This window comes from Mixophyes fleayi, chromosome 9 (genome assembly GCF_038048845.1).
Source record: "Mixophyes fleayi isolate aMixFle1 chromosome 9, aMixFle1.hap1, whole genome shotgun sequence".
NCBI classification, from domain to species: domain Eukaryota; kingdom Metazoa; phylum Chordata; class Amphibia; order Anura; family Limnodynastidae; genus Mixophyes; species Mixophyes fleayi.
Window position 1 is genome coordinate 78,204,312 of NC_134410.1, and position 16,522 is coordinate 78,220,833.

The following is a 16,522-nucleotide window of genomic DNA, read 5'->3' on the forward strand; positions in this document are numbered from 1 at the left end:
TCTTCTATCCACATCCACTCACCTGTTCATCATCGTGACTGTTAGCTGATTCCTATCCGCTGCCTCCGTGCACTACAGTCTTCAACCTGCAACTCGTCTGTGTTTCATCGTGACTGTTAGCTGATTCCTATCCGCTGCCTCCGTGCACTACAGTCTTCAACCTGCAACTCGTCTGTGTTTCATCGTGACTGTTTGGCTGATTCCTATCCGCTGCCTCTGTGCGCTTCAGTCTTCAGTTCATCTCAACTCTCCCGTGTTTCCTCGAGACTGCTGCCACTATTGCTATCCGCTACTCTCCGTGATCAACAGTTCCAGTTCAACTCTGCTCTCCCGTGTGCCATCGTTACTGCACCTGCTGGTTGCTATTGGCTACCTCCGTGTGTCCGCAGAGACCTGCTGCTGCTACTCCTCAGCTCTACTCATCCATCTACTGCTGATCCGCTCTCCACGCTTTCCTGTGTTCCCGCTGGTCTCTACCCGCCTGTTAGCATTGGATTCGTGTCTCTCTACTTTCCTCTCTGCTAGACCATCGCCATTCTCCAGGGTCCTCCAGGAGTCCAGTTCCACGCTCTACTGATTCCTGTATATTTGTTTCCCTGCTGGTCTACCTACCTGTGCGCTGCACCTACTAGACCACCGCTTCACCCATCCAGGGACTTTGTATCCTGCCGGCCTCCGGCCGTTCAGGTATCTCTGCACTCCTGTCTGACTGCCTGCTTCTGAACCACGGTATGCATACTTCTCATTGACTGTGCTGGTGTATTGCATATCTTGCTGGACTGTGTTGGTTCTCCTCTGGAGTTTGCTATCCGCTGAGTCTATTGCCATCATTGACTGTGTTATCTCGTGCCGGATTACTTCAAGAGACTTTCTATTATTGCAGTGCTGTTCAGTCATATATATATATATATTGTGCATATTACTGTGGATCAAGTTTAAGGTGCCCGTGTATATCTTGTGTTGCAGTCTCTCCCCGTGCACCTCCTCACATATATATTTCAGTGGTACAACTTGCTAGTGGCAGACCACTGATCCCTGTTTCCAGTATCACCTGTTCCAGTATCCTCTCACATAGCAGTGGTACAACTTGCTAAACGCAGACCACTGACTCCCCGGATACCTCCACTTGGATTCCATTCCTTCACTCAGACAGCGGTACAACTTGCTATCCGCAGACCGCTGACTCTCATCACCTCCTCGTTTCTGTTGGACATTCCTCCTCACTATAGCAGTGGTACAACTTGCTACCGCAGACCACTGACTACCTGCACGTGTCCTTTGTCCATACAGTTCCACGTGTATTATTACCTCCATATTGCCAGTGCTGCTAGTCATAGACTTTCCTGAGCATCTCATCATCTGCTATTTCCTGTTCCGTGATCACCCTGCTACCAGAGTACCATATTACCATCTATACTGCTCTGGTAAGCCTATCACCTGGTAATCCCTGGGTAAAGACTCCTAGTGCCCGTGACATAGATCTTGTAGATGGGAGAGGTGGTTACAGTGACTAGGTGATGCATGTCAAAGATCTAAGAGGACAAGTATTTCAAGATGAGGTTTTAAGAGGTGCTTCTGTTGAGGGCTCTGTGGATATGAGTAATTTGAATTGTATTCTGAATGAGTACACATTGGCAGCCACTGAAGGGATTTGCAGAGTGGTACAACAGTTGTGAAGCAGCGAGAGGGGAAGATATTTCTTGCTGCGGCACTTTGGATTGCAGTAGGGATATATGAATGGAATGCCATATAGGAGAAGGCTGTAGTCATGCCTGGGGGTGTTCTGAAAGCTGGGTAAATTGTGGTGTTAGTGACAGTGAGTAGAACATGAGGAGAGGTGGCGAATCTTGGTAGAGAGAAGATAAACTCTGTTTTGGAAATATTGAGTGTTGAGACTTGGTTACATGAGATGTGAAGAGGTCAAGATAGGAGAGAGACATTTGGCTGTCATCTGCATATAGGAGGTATGAGTGATTTAGTTCTCCGAGAGAAGATGTGTACATTGATGAAAGCATAGTGCTGAGAACAGAGCCTTGTGGACCCCAACACTGGCAGTGATGGGGCAGAATATCTGTTATTGACCACCTCTGTGCCTGCTCTCTAATTGTTATTTTGACCTTCTGGACTAACAGACATTTTTCAGCTATATCTGTCTATTGACACCTGATCTATCCCTGACTACAAATGTGGCTCCATCCTTGTCTCTAGATTTTTCCTGTGTCAGCTGCTGCCCACAAAATCCATCACCTCCTTGCAGTCATGCCCCAATTGAGCCAGTGCCAACTACAAGCTGCACAGACTGTGACATCATTTACAGTCTGAAATACATTATTGCTATGTCAGAAGAGCTAAAAAATGACAAAGCAGGCAAAGTGTAGTGGGACTCAACTCCATAAGCTTGATCATAGCCTGAATGAAGCAATAACCTAAACTATAATGATCACTTAGGAACTTGAGGTAGAGATTGTGCATCTATTTCTACGAAAATGTGCAAGGATGTGCATGCTGTCATAGCTGTAATTATACATTTAACTAAGAAAAAAAATCTGCAAAAACAAGATTTTGTATGCAAAAAATAAATTTAAATGAGCTAATAACAGTGGAGTTAGTGCATACATGACAGCGCCACAGGGCTTGTAAGCAAGGCAAAATGTCTAAAACCATGCACCACCTTGGGGGTTGTGAAAAACTTTACTTCCCATGAAGTGCTAGAAACAGAATTCTCTGTACTGTGGCATGAAAGAAGATTCCCATTTAATAAGACAAACAGGGAAACAACAGATGTTTTTATTTAAATGAATTTAATTTGTACTTGTATTTTTTATTTATGTCTGTATTTAATTATATTTTACATAGTAAATGTGACTTTCACATTTATTAATAACACTGTTCAGACACTATTCTCTCTTATGTATATAACACTTCATTACAGTATTATATTGTGTACAGATAGGCTAATGCGACTTTTGTATTTAATATTAACATTGTCAAGCCACATCTCTATGCCATGTGTACCCCATCCATACTTTTTCTCTATGCCATTGCATACCTCACAACATTTAGAACCATAAAATTAGAGCAACAGTCTAACTGCACAGCAGTATATCTAGACCCATTGCATAGCCACAATGTACAACCCCAGCTTTTTCAGTTACATATGAATCTCTTTGTAGACCATTGTAACTCCACTTATTCTTTGCTTGCATGCTAAAAAGAAAGCTGTATATATATATATATAGAGAGAGAGAGAGAGAGAGAGAGAGAGAGAGAGAGTGAAGCATTTCTTTGGCCTCTAACCTGAGGTGCTGTTAATAGGCGATTTCTGAGGCTGGTCAATCTAATAAGCTTATCCTATACAGCACAGCTAACTCTTAGTCTGCCTATCCTGTGGCGGTTCTCATGAGAGCCTGTTTTATCATAGCGCTTTTTGCTTTTTGTCACTGCATTTGAAGAAACTTTCAAAATGTTATGGCCACCAGTGCGGCATAAACTCATAGAACAGGTAGAAGAGGTCTTCACCTTTAGCAGTCGCCTTTCCCGTAAAGACTGGTTATGCTCACAGGTACTCAGAAGCCCCCAGGTCTTATACTCAGAGTAGTATGAGTTTATGCTTACACGGCAGCACACAGGTATAGGAGGTTGCACACGGAGTAAAGGCAGGCCAGAGATCAGTGGACTGGACAGGGCACCAGAGGGTATGTCAGGTACAGGCAGAAGGGTCACGGTCACAGGCACAGGTTCAGGATCTAGGGACAGGCGAGAGGTCAGGGTCACTAGCAGAGGTTTAGAATCCGGGTTCAGGCAATAGATCAGGGCAATAGATCAGGGTCAGAAGCACAGGTTCAGAGTCCAGGAACAGGCAAAGGTCATACATGGGTAATCAATCACAGGTTTCAACACCAAAGATGGGAACAGGACAGGAGCAGTCAGCAGTACTGGAACAGGATGCTATAACCGGCAGTGAAGCTCAGTCCTCACTGCCTTAAATAGTACAGACGGCCAATCAGAACACAGTCCAGAATGTGTTCCCAGCAGCAGAATAATTAATTTGCAGAGCCTGCAGCCAATGGTATTTGCATAGTGCCAGTGGTAAGCTAGAACCCTAATCGGCCTTAATTTGCTGATCATACACAGCCTTTAATGGCTGGCCCAGTCTAGACCTGTGCGCACGCGCCCGGCTGTTTGACATCTGGCCGGGTGCGGCGTCAGGATCTCCCCAGTGTCCCGGTTGTTGCCCAGGCAACCAGGACGAAGATAACGGAAGTGACGATGCTGTTGTTGTATGACTGTGAGCAGCACACCCCAAATAAAATTATATATTTCTTTCTTTTAAAATCCAAAGTGTTTCGAGTTGATAACTATTTTGTGAGGGACAGTCTCAGTTACATCTTTAGAAAGCGGCCAAAAAACAGGGCGCCTGAGTCAATAAGGAGTGTATTGTGTGTTGTCTTAACATCCACTTGTAAATCTGCTCCCATAGACAACAAAGAACGGAGCGAAAGATGCTTGTATTGTTGACTACAGGTGCATTTTTACTCTACATCAGGCACTGCAGGATACATACAATTGCCTCCAGCGTAAGCCGGTGGAGGCAGCATCGTTACAGCCAGTGGAACCGCTGCCATGATAATCGGGGTCCCCCTTATTTTACTATAACCAGCACTAGTCTTAGCCAGCCGGGGCTTTAACCAGGGATCTAATCTTGTAAACTTTAACCCAATCAAAGTAATCCGAGAGTCTGTGGGGGTCCAAGTAAAAAAAAAAAAATTATTCCAAGCATGTAAAAAATAATAGCTTCTTTGCATGCAGCTTGAAAAACCCACATAATCCTCCGGAACATGTTTGGCAAAATAAAAAACCCGATGCTAATCATGCATATTAGCGCCTACATTGAAGAGCTACCACTGCATAATGAAAAAAGTGCGCTAACCCCCCATATTTTGGATGTGGTTTTGGTTCTAAAATGTCTTCAAGTTTTCATTTTGTTACTGGTTTTGCCCAAAAATCCTCAAAGATTTCGGTGTGGATATGCATTTAATTGAAAATTGTGAAAAATAGGTACAATTGTTTGATTTTGATCTGTTTTTGCTTCTATTTTACTATTTATTGCATTAACATTCATTTCCAGTCTCTTTTCTAATGGTCTCTTCACAGCTGTTCAAATTTTCACCAATTTTCGCCAACGTCTGCATCGAGCTGGCTAACTAAAATTGGTGACAGAGTAGTGGCAAAAATACATAGCAGTTTAATAATTTCGTAATAAACACATTTTATATCTTTGGGGGGAGTTCTGCTGCTTAGATTCAAATAAAATAACACCCTGCATCTCACACTCAAGCACAACACCCAGTTTTTTGTCTGCTTAATAAAGATGTCACTGACTGCACCGACAAAAATTGCTTTGAGTACAAAGCAAATTTTCTTCCCCGTCGGTTTAGATGGGGAAGATATTGAAAGGGAGGCGGCGGATGGAGCAGCCTATAAAGTGTGTGGAAAGCACTCGGATCCAGCACAGCAATTAGCAGAAATTAGAAGAAATCTGACAGGTCAGAGATTTGTGGATCCGAGAATAAACAAAACATGATTCGATTCTTCTAGTCAAAATCGGATCTGAAAACGAGGCAAAATGTAATTTCCAGGCGTTTCTGATTGCTGTTTACTATATATATATATATATATATATATATATATATATATATATATATATATATATATATATATATATATAGCCCTACCCCCTGTTCTTGTCTGCCATTTTAGAATAGACAGCATGTAGGAAGGAAGGTGGCTTGCAGGCTGTTTTCATTAAATAGCGTGTAGAGAGTGACTAGTGCGTTAGACAGGATGAAATAGGGAATTTTGCACAGATTATTTTTAATGCAGTTTATCTCTGTCGCGATCAGTCAGCTAGAATAGTTTGCTGATTTATTGGGTGTCAGTCTGTATATAGACATTATTTTGAGCTAGTATTTCTATTTAGTGGGACATCATTCTGAACTACTATTTCTTTCTAATCATATTTAGTAAAGAAAAACTGAGTGCTTTTGCTCTAGAACTGAGCAGCACACTCCCAAAAAAAAATTAGATTAATTTAATTTCAAAAATCCAAAGATTTATTCGTGATATCTTGTGAGGGTCCGTATTAGTTACCTCTTTATGAAGCAGGCAAAAAATTGACTGTGAGCAACACCAAAAAACAATTATTTATTTTAAAATCTTTTCTATTCAAAGTAATTTTAAATTTGGTGAGGGGCAGTCTAAGAGACAAAATGAGCTGTCTGATTTCGGTGCTTGGGATACAGGCTCAATAATAGTGAATCTGAAGAGCTGCCTTTCCACCTGCTCAGCTCTCTGAAGAAGCTTCTCATACTTAACTTTACTTTAACATCCAGTGGTGGATGGACTTAATCACATACTTGGGGGTTAAGATCACAAAGACATATGAACTCCTATACAAAGCTTATTTTCCTCTCATCCATAAACTCAAGCAGAACCTGCTCCACTGGCAGAAACATTTTTCCTGTTGGATATACAGAGTCTATCCTAAAATACTGCACCTTTTTCAGACCTTACCTGTCTCCGTACCACCTTGCCTTCTTGCATCCCTCCAATCAGCATGTAATAACTTTATTTGGAACTTCAGCAAACCTAGGATTAAACGTTAACTTCTGGTTAGGGCTTGCTCTGTCAGCCTCTGCCTACTCCTGTTCCGCAGATGCCCTTGTTCCGCAGATCAACCTGAGCCTAATTTTGTCCTTTCACGTTGTCCCACATATCAAGCATTGGGCCAAATTAGAATATGAACTAATAAATGTCAGTTCTCTGGAGTACTTAACCTGACTCCCCAAGCCCCATAGACCTGCCTTGATGTATTTTATTCTTACGGTGCATTTTATGCTTTTCATCTGGGACTCTGTGAATGAGAGTGTCCACCTGTCAGACCACCCCTCTCCACTCACCCCAATATGGGGTCACCATCTTTTCTCCCCCTGGACAGGAGACTGGCATAGCTTTGGCAGGGAGGGCAGCAGGAATCGCACGTTTTCCCCACATTGTAGAAGATTTTGTCCATTCTCTGATATACACGAAAGGCATCACATTTCCAAAACAAAATTCTACCAATACTTCCAAATACGTCATTTAGTGCAGACCTCCCTTAAACCCACATTCTGTCTGTGTCTTTCTCAATTTCAACGCATATACATATAGAATTATAGAATGGATTACAAGGTGGCCATCTCCCTCCTCTACCATACTGTCCTTGCCATGTATAACCCTCATCCTGATACTCATATAATGGACTGGGAAGCAGAACTGGGGAAAAAGTCTGGGAAACCATTCATACCCGGGTTTTCAAGTGCTCCATTAGTGTCGCTATTAAGGAGAGAATGTGGCCTGTGGAGAAGCTTCAAACACATTTTCTTTCTCTCAGCCTGACAATCACTAACCTTCTCGCCAAGAGGTCATAAACTATATCTGGTTCGTATCTAAGAGGGAACATATCACAAACCTACAGAATAATAAAGTGGCCTACATTCACAAAATCTGGGATCCCTGGTACACAAACCACGAGGCCTCAATGCCCGGTACAGCTTGAACATACCTTATTTCTTTTGACCCCCGCACACTATCCCTGAACCCTTTTACCCTGCAACCATCCATCTCTAACAGTAATCTTTGAACACTTTTGCCGAGTACATGTTTTTAAATGTTTCTCATGACACTTGGATATTTTGTTTTTTGAATGTTTGAATGTATTCCTGCTCTATGTCATGCTGTTTATGCAATCATTGTGTTATGTATATATGTTTTATATGTTGTACTGCTTTTTTGCCCAAAAAATAAAATTTTACAAATAAAGTGACTTAAAAAAGAGAGGTCACTGCAGGAAATGCTGGCCTGTAAAATTTCTGGGCATTTTCGACATTCAGCGGCTGCAAAGAAAAATATCCTCTGCCATGCCATCAACTGAAGCAATAGGTGGTAACAAGGTGGAATTCCACACTAATTGTGCTTCAGCCACTAGAGGAACAGCAATAAGCCATCAAGACCTAAACATCAAGCCATGAGATAGAGAGAGGGGGGACATGTTACTTTACTGTGAGGTATTAGTGTTTCAGTTACAGTACATTTTAAATATATCAAATCAGGTGCTGTGAAGGAGCTCCAATATCGCCGCTGCTGCACCTGTAATGATGCAATCACAGAGCATAATGGCCACTAAAATTTTGCGCCGCGGCAAAAGTGTGTATTCCTACAATTGGGGGCTTAGCTGGCAGGTAAAAAGTGCTAGGCCACCCTCCTACAGAAAAAAAAACTGCATTGTTGTGCACACCATTGCTACAAGGGTGCAGTGCTTGCTCGCCGGAGCTTGACATATGTCCCAGCACTCCTGACTTTCAGGACATCTAGCACCATAGTGTAGCATATAAAGAATGCAGTATGTACATAAATAATTCACAGTATTGGCCTGCCCCTTAAATTGGGAAAAACACTCACCAAAAATTGGGACTGTCCTACTAGAATCCCAACATTTCACAGACTCTCCAGCTCTCTCCTACCTGTTCTTGTCATTTTCACCACCTGTGGCTACAGGTTTATTTAGTTGCAGCTTGTCTGGATCCTGAAATGGGTACATTTAGAAAATTCCAACCAGCCCCGGCGTTAAATCAATAGCACCCACGAGTAATAATTAGGTCTTCCTCCAGCCCCAACATTAAAATAGTATTCCCATTTAATAAATATAAATAAATGGTGGTGATGATGATGATGATGATGATATTTCCCTCCCTGCAAACAGACCCAGCAATAAATTAATAGTATTTACATTTCATAAATTTACCTATTTCCCGCAACCAACACTGCCATGAAATAATTCATAGTCACATTTAATAGAGATCTCATTCTCCCCAAACTCACCCCCACATTCCCCATCTTAAATTAATAGTCCTCACTATTAAATTGCCCCACCATCACCCCACAAACAAAATTCCACCCATTAATTAATGTCCACCTACCTCACACTACATTGCCACAAACCCCCTGTGCCATCACACACACACACACACACATTACCACAAGCCCCCTGTGCCATCACACAAACACACATTTCCACAAGCCCCTTGTGCCATCCCACACACACACATTACAAGCCCCCTGTGCCATCCCACTTACACAAATTACAAGCTCCCTGTGTCATCACACACATACATTACCACAAGCCCCCTATGCCTTCACACACACATTACCGTGCCCCTTCATCATCACCACGCTGTGCCCCCTTATGATCACACTGCGCCCTCTATGCTGCTTTTCCCCCCTTCACCGGGCTCCCCTTCATCACACTGTGCCATGCTGCCCCCCTTCATCACTGTGCCATCCTGCTCCCTTTCTCCTTCATTACTGTGCCATCCTGCCCCCTTTTTTATCACTGCGCCATGCTGCTCCACCCCCATTCATTACACTGTGCCATCCTGCCTCCCCCCTCTCCATTATCACTATGCCATGCTGCTCAACCCCCTCTCCTTAATCACTGTGCCATCCTGCCCCCCCCCCTCACCTTCATCACTGTACCATCCAGCCTCCCCCTCTTCTCCATCACTGTGCCATCCTGTCTGCCCCCTCTCCTCCATCACTGTGCCATGCTGCTCCCCCCCTCTCCTTAATCACTGTGCTATCCTGCCTCCCCCTCTCCTTCATCACTATGTCATGCTGCTCCCTCCTCTCATTCATCACTGTGCCATCCTGCTCCCCCTCTCCTTCATCACCATGCCAGCCCCCCCCCACCCCTGTCTCCTCATCACTCAGTGGCTTTGTTTTCCCCCCCTTGCCTCCCTTCCTTTACTTACCTTCACATTGGCTTCTTTCTTCTCTTATCTCTTCCGTCTTGTGTCTTCTTTTATCTGGGTGCTCTCTGCACTGCTTCTCACTGAATGTCGGACATTCAATGCAAACGGAGCAGAGAGAAAGGAGGAGGGACGCCAGTGTCGCAAATATGTGATGTGAGTATTTTATTTTTTATTTTATTTTCCAGCTCCCCACTAACAGCCACCATCCCAGACAAACACCACCCCCCCCCCCCGCCCCGCAGGGGAAAAAAACAAACAAGTTAAAAAAAAATTGTCAGTAAGGGCCAGGGGGCCCGGGGTAATTAGTACCCCCCCTTCGGTGGCCTTGGTTTTGCCTACCATACAATAAAATAATTTTCTTATCCTTCTCATCTATTAAATCTATTACCTGCACAAACGCGCATACACAAAGAGCAAGGACTAATATTACTCATATACATTATTTCTCTTTCAGCATACACACACTCACTCTAAATATATATATATAATTACATACACATACACTCTCACACACATACACGCAAAGGAGTCCCTGAATTCAAAAGACACATAGGAGGATCACTGACATATAAACTTAACATGGCAACAGAATAGGATAACACACAAAATTTTAATTGAAAACTCACTACTGAAGTAGCTTACTAAAATCTTTATTAATCATATCTCTTGAAACTATAATGTATTATGTGTATTGTATGTAAGCATTTTATGTAGTGTATACTTGATCTCAAAGTTATCTTTTTAAAATAAAATATTTTGCGTCTGTATGTTTAGATAACTGAAAGTATGAATGAATAGTTTGTTTATATTGATAATGCAGTATAGAGAAGTAAATGATAGATTGGTATTTATTTAGTGATTAACAGCTAACGGTGATCTATCTGATGTGGATGCCCATAGATGTGTAATACTTAGGCGGTATAAAGCTTAGTCTAACAAAGGAATCGCGCAAGTCGATCTTACAGATTTCTAGTTGGGATGCGTAAGCGTTACAACTGGGATTCCTTGTTTACAGTTGACGTGGTACAAGGCAAATGTTTTAAAAAGTTTTGTAAAGCAATGCCTCTTAAGTACATCTGAGATGTCATGGGTATGTGTTATTTGACATGACTAAAATATCGAAAAAGTTGCAGATTACATTATAACCCATTAATTAATGAGATTAGTTATCAATAAAATCAAAGCATTGCATCATTATTATGGCAGAACATTAGGTCCCTATGGCAGGTGCTAATATTGAAGGGGCACACATGGTATATGGTTACAAATGGGGCAGAGACTCAAAATGTCAGTGAGCAACACATAGACAATCAAGATATAAATAATAATGTTGAAACAGTAATGTTCTAAATAAACCCAAAGAGTTCCTGATGGGGATGTGCCAGTACATCAGAAATAACCGGTATTAATGTAACATTTGTGTATTTATGTAGAATATAATGTAAGGAGTGTAGAATATGATGTAATTAAAAGTATTCTTTATCAATAAAGACGGCATACACTGCACTCTACATTCACTAAGGAGCGTACTTAACGCTATAAAGCCCATTTGCTCTAGGTTGATTTAGGTTTAAGTACATCTGATGTTCGTCTGTTGCATATGCTATTAAGACAGAGCCGGACACACATTTTTAGCTGAGCATATGGATGTAAACATGTTATTTTTGCACTTTGCTTGAACCTGGTGCATATGCAGCTGAAGCAGAGGCGGACAAATCTTGCGATGCGTATGGCTCAGAATATGGACGTAAATACTTTACTATTTTGGCGTGCATCTTTATTGAGTGTAAATTACATCCAATTTGTGTCTGACTCAGAATGAGGCCCATACACATGAGGGGTAAATATGACTTTCTCTGACAGATGGATGTACTATGGCTTGCTTTGACCTATTCAGTGCACTCTTCAATGTAACTGCAGTATTGGTAGACAGAACAAATAATAGTTGCCCATCGCACTCATATCCATACATAAATACTGTAAGCAGCATAGGATTTATACAAACTTACAGACCTCAATAAGAAAGGGTCTACACTGGGCCTATTCCAGTATTTGTATTTATGTCAACCATCCTAACATTCCCTCAAACTTAGTTTCATGTCTATAAATGCTAAATTATCTTGGCTATCAAGAGGATTCTTTTGATTATAATTTCTTTAATATTTACCAGATTGGATGTAAAAGTTGCAGTCTAGTTGGGGCCATCTTAAAACTCTATAGCTGTCACAAAGTCAGAAAATAAACTTATTATTCATTTAGTTAAAATGATATGCTCACTCTGTATCAAACCGCAAAATGATTTAACAAATAAATACCTTGCATATAGAAAATCATAGTCTAGTATTTATTTAAACTGTAAAATTTTCTCTTTTAAAGGTGGGTCCTATTGCTGTTCGTTCATTGGCAAAAGGAACACAGATTCTGCCAGGCCAACTGTTTCCAAAACCCCTTAGAAAGGTACAGTAACTGTTCATGTCATTCTTCTCTTACACCATAATTCCTAATTGGATATTCACTAATTCCATGGGAGAACTATTGCTAAATATAATATAAAGATATTAGTAGTTCTATCACTATAAAGAGACACAAGGCAACAGGTAAAGTCAAATGCAGAATTTCTAGGGGGAGTTCCATTCCACACTGTCAAAGTGTATGAAAGGGGCGTAACTATAATTTAAGACAGTGCTAGGCTGCTCTCCATCTCTTCTCATCCCCTTCAAATACATGGGCAATGGTAACAAACTGTCATCATTCTGGTGGGGCATTCCCAATTTTATGTGACTGTCCTGCTCATTCAGGACTTTGTTCCGTCTGCAAGGATAGTTGGGAGTGATATCCTGCTTCACGCTGTACTGCTTATTAAGGGCGAGCTGTGCTTGTATCTAACAGTATGTTGCTTGTCCTTAACAAGCAGAACAGTGTGAGGAGACATCCATCCCAATTATTGTTGTAGCCGGGACAAAGTCCTGACCGAGCGGGATAGTCACACAAAATGAGGACTGTCCCACCAGAATCAGGACAGTTGGACGTCTGTTCTGCACTCTGCTAACTGTTTTTGTAGTTTTCAATAGCTGTGGCTGCTGGTCTCTTAAACTTAGTTATTGTTTGTCTGGATCCTGGAATGTTGAAGCCCTGTTTGGTAAAAATTGGGGATACATAAAATATGGAAAATATAGCAGTGAGTGAGCCCATTTAGGCCTCCCTCTCCCAAACCACCCCAGATGTTAAATCAATAGCACCTACATTCAATAACTAGGCCTTGCTACCTGAAACCAGCATCACATTAAATTAATAGTATTCATATTTAATAAATATACATATTTCTCCCTAATCATCCCCAACAGTAAATAAATAGCATTCAGAATTAATAGATAGACCTAATTAAACCTACCATGCAATGACATTAAATTAATAGTACTCACATTTAATAAATATACCCATTTTCCCCCAAATTGCCCCAATATTAAATAATTAGAATTCACAATTAATAAATAGCGCTCTTCTTCCTTAACTCAGTCCCACATTAAATGAATAAACCCCAAACCACGCTAGCATTAAATAAATAATGCAATCACACCACCTTAAATTAATAGTCATTACTAAAATCCTATTATTAGATGAAGTAGTCCTCACCATGAAATAAATTACCGACATCAATACATTACTATGTCCCACCTAGTATTAAATGATCACTACCCACCCTTACCATTAAATTATTACTTCTTTCACTTGCATCTGTACACTTCATTGGCAGACTCTTTTTTTACTTCTCCTACTTCCTGTACTATGACATGGTGCCTGCCCCGTGAAAGAGGGGGGCTGGGAAACATATTGCAGCTGGGGGTGGTGGGCGAAGGGATCTGTAGATACATGGCTAGGCCTGAAGAAGGGCTGCATTTTTTACGATTTTCATTTGTACATGAGAAGGAAATATTATATTGGCTGTATTATAGAAGTTTTTGTTTTCTTTATTTAAATCAATCCGAATAGTGAATGCGTTTATTGCTATAAAAACAAATGTTGGAAAACTTTACTTATGACCTGGTAGAGTATAAATATGCCTAGTGCATATGTGACTGGTGCATCTTAAAAATACACTATTTTTAACTTATTTTTTTGAAGCATATATGTCCAACAGTGCATTTTCAGGCATGCTGAAACTGATAGGGTGCTAAACCCTACTACTGAATCAATTTAAGCCATACTTGCCTACTCTCCCCGAATTCCCAGGAGTCTCCCGAATTTCGAGGAGTACTCACTCCCGGAAGAGGGAAGAGTAGGCAAAGCTCCCACATTTGCCAAAATTCAAGGCATTGAATGGAGGGGACGGGGCTTAATTGTGCCATTAAGCTCCGCCCCCTCAATTCAATACCGTGCATTTCGGCTTTGATTAGTGGGGGCGGGGCTTTGGTGACGCGCCAATATCTCCATGCCCTCCTCCTACCCCATCCCAATGTCACATGACTTCTCTCCCGGTTCTCCTGGGGGAGAAATCTTAAAGGTTGGCATGTATGATTTAGGCTGCGCTTAAACTGCAATCTCAGAGACCAAAACCACTGGAGTAAGAACATGAGACTGATGACATGTGAGTGGGACTAATAATCTAGTATTCTATAAATATTAGAGCATTGAGTTAACGCTGCTACAGGGAACAATATCTAGGAAAGAAGAGACTGTGATTTCCCCAAGCAAGGGTCATGTTATTGCAATATGTAAGTTGTGCAGGATGTGTGAATAAAATCCCTAGTTGTTCCAGAAAGTTGTTAAAATAAAAAAATATTTTGGATATGTAATAAAACGCTAAAAAATTAGCTGAAACAAGTCATAGTTTATTCCACACAGAAATCCTTAAATGGGCTAGATATAATTGTCACCTTTTAGGAGTGGTTAGAAATAATTAAATTTACGCAGGTGATTCTCCTTCAAATTGGAACAGAACTCACAAGTGTTGAGTTGCAGGTGCCTGCAATATAAAAATCACTTAATTAAATGAACTTGAATAGAGAAAAGGGCTCTTCTGTTTTTTGTCACTGTGTGTATTGCAATGAAAATGGAGAAAAGAAAGAAAGACAGGGAATTGTCTGAGGAGGTTAGACAGAAGCTTGTAGCCAAGCATGGACAAACTTAAGGCTACAAATCTTTCCCTAGACACCTTCATCTTCCCGCTTTCATCTTACTTAATGTAATTAGGAAGTTTAAGGCACTGTAGTTAACCTCCCTATATGTAGCTGCAGGACAAAACTTGATCAAAGATTGCAGCACAGGATTCTTTGAATAATGGGAAAACTTCTTTATCAACTGCAAACTGAATGAAGCTAACCTTCAATGACAAGGTATGACAGTTTCAATCTGCATCATCTGTCGCCAACTCAATGAAAGGGGGCTATATGGTAGGATGCCCAGGACAACCACACTGCTGAGACAGAGACATAAGAAAATCTGGCTGGAGTTTGTCAATACATAATTGAACAATTACCTTCTAGGAGAATGTTCTATAGACAAATGAGACCAAATTAGATGTTTTTGGTAAAGCACATCATCCCTATGCTTACAGAAAGCGAAATTACATAAACTTTTGAAGAAAATAACAATTTCCCTATATTTAAACATTGAAGAGGTTCAGTGATGTTGGGATGTGCTGCATCTGGTACTGGATGTCTTGAATGTGTGCACAGCATCATGAAATCTAGAGATCACAAGGTCATTTTGGAGTGCAATGTTGAAACCAGTTGTAAGGTAATTCAGTGCATGATAGAAGCAGGAGAGCAGTTCAAACAACTGTGACCTTATTTGCATATGCTGAAAAGTCTTTCTATGCTGTTTGCCAAGGTAGTACAAACAGAGTTGAAGCAGAAAGTGGTAGACTGAAGATTCTAAGAGAGAAAGCTGTGCAGAGATCCAGAGTAAACTTCATCACAGACAAAGAAGCATCGCACAGAATAGGGGCTTTAATCTCCACAGGTAAAATCAGGTCAGGAGAGAAGCACACCCTAATTTAATGAGACAGATATGCAAAGAGTCATGGTCACCACACATGAAGAGGTAGTGTCAATATACACAATCAGTGACTCAAACGCATCAGAGTTAAATAGGCAGTCCCAATATATTAACACCAGTTGGATCTCGATCAAAGCTCATGGGTCTTTCAGCAGGACAATAACCACAAAAACACTTCAAAAAGCACCCATGAACAGTTCAAGACAAGATGCTGGAATGTTCTCATGTGGCCAGCATTGAGCCAGTATCCTATAAACAACTTTGTAGAGTTATGAAAATAGCAGCTTGGAGACGTCGCCCTTAATTTCTGGGAGAATTGGAGCAGTTTCCACAAAAACAGTGGACCACACTGCTAGTAGAGAGGTGCAGAAAGTTAATCCGGTTGATTGCAGTTATTTAACATTCAATGGTGCTGGCCATGACTATATACCATCTACTACTTTTCCAGTGCTTCTCTCAAAGTATTTAGATGTTCTTACAGAATTCTTACGGAATTAGTTAATTGTTCTTGCTTCTCCTACTTTTTAAACACTCTAACCATCACAACTCCTGTCAAAATTGGTTTGTATATTGGGTCCTTTGTGAACTTTAGATATTATCTTCACAAGGGACCCCCGCAAGGAGGTTTGGGCTTCACTGCTGGTGGGCTTGCAGGTCACAGCCTTTTTGTGAAAGAG

At 41.1% G+C, this 16,522-nt stretch overlaps 1 protein-coding gene across 2 annotated transcripts in view; it reads left to right on the top strand.

Moving 5' to 3' along the window:
* LOC142101639 (uncharacterized) overlaps window positions 1-16,522 on the top strand; it is a 91,728-nt gene that overhangs the window by 42,195 nt on the left and 33,011 nt on the right. For both annotated transcript variants that reach the window (XM_075186046.1, XM_075186047.1), the window contains one exon: window positions 12,225-12,305. In XM_075186046.1, the coding sequence (XP_075042147.1) occupies window positions 12,225-12,305 (81 nt within the window). The remainder of the gene's footprint in view (window positions 1-12,224; window positions 12,306-16,522) is intronic.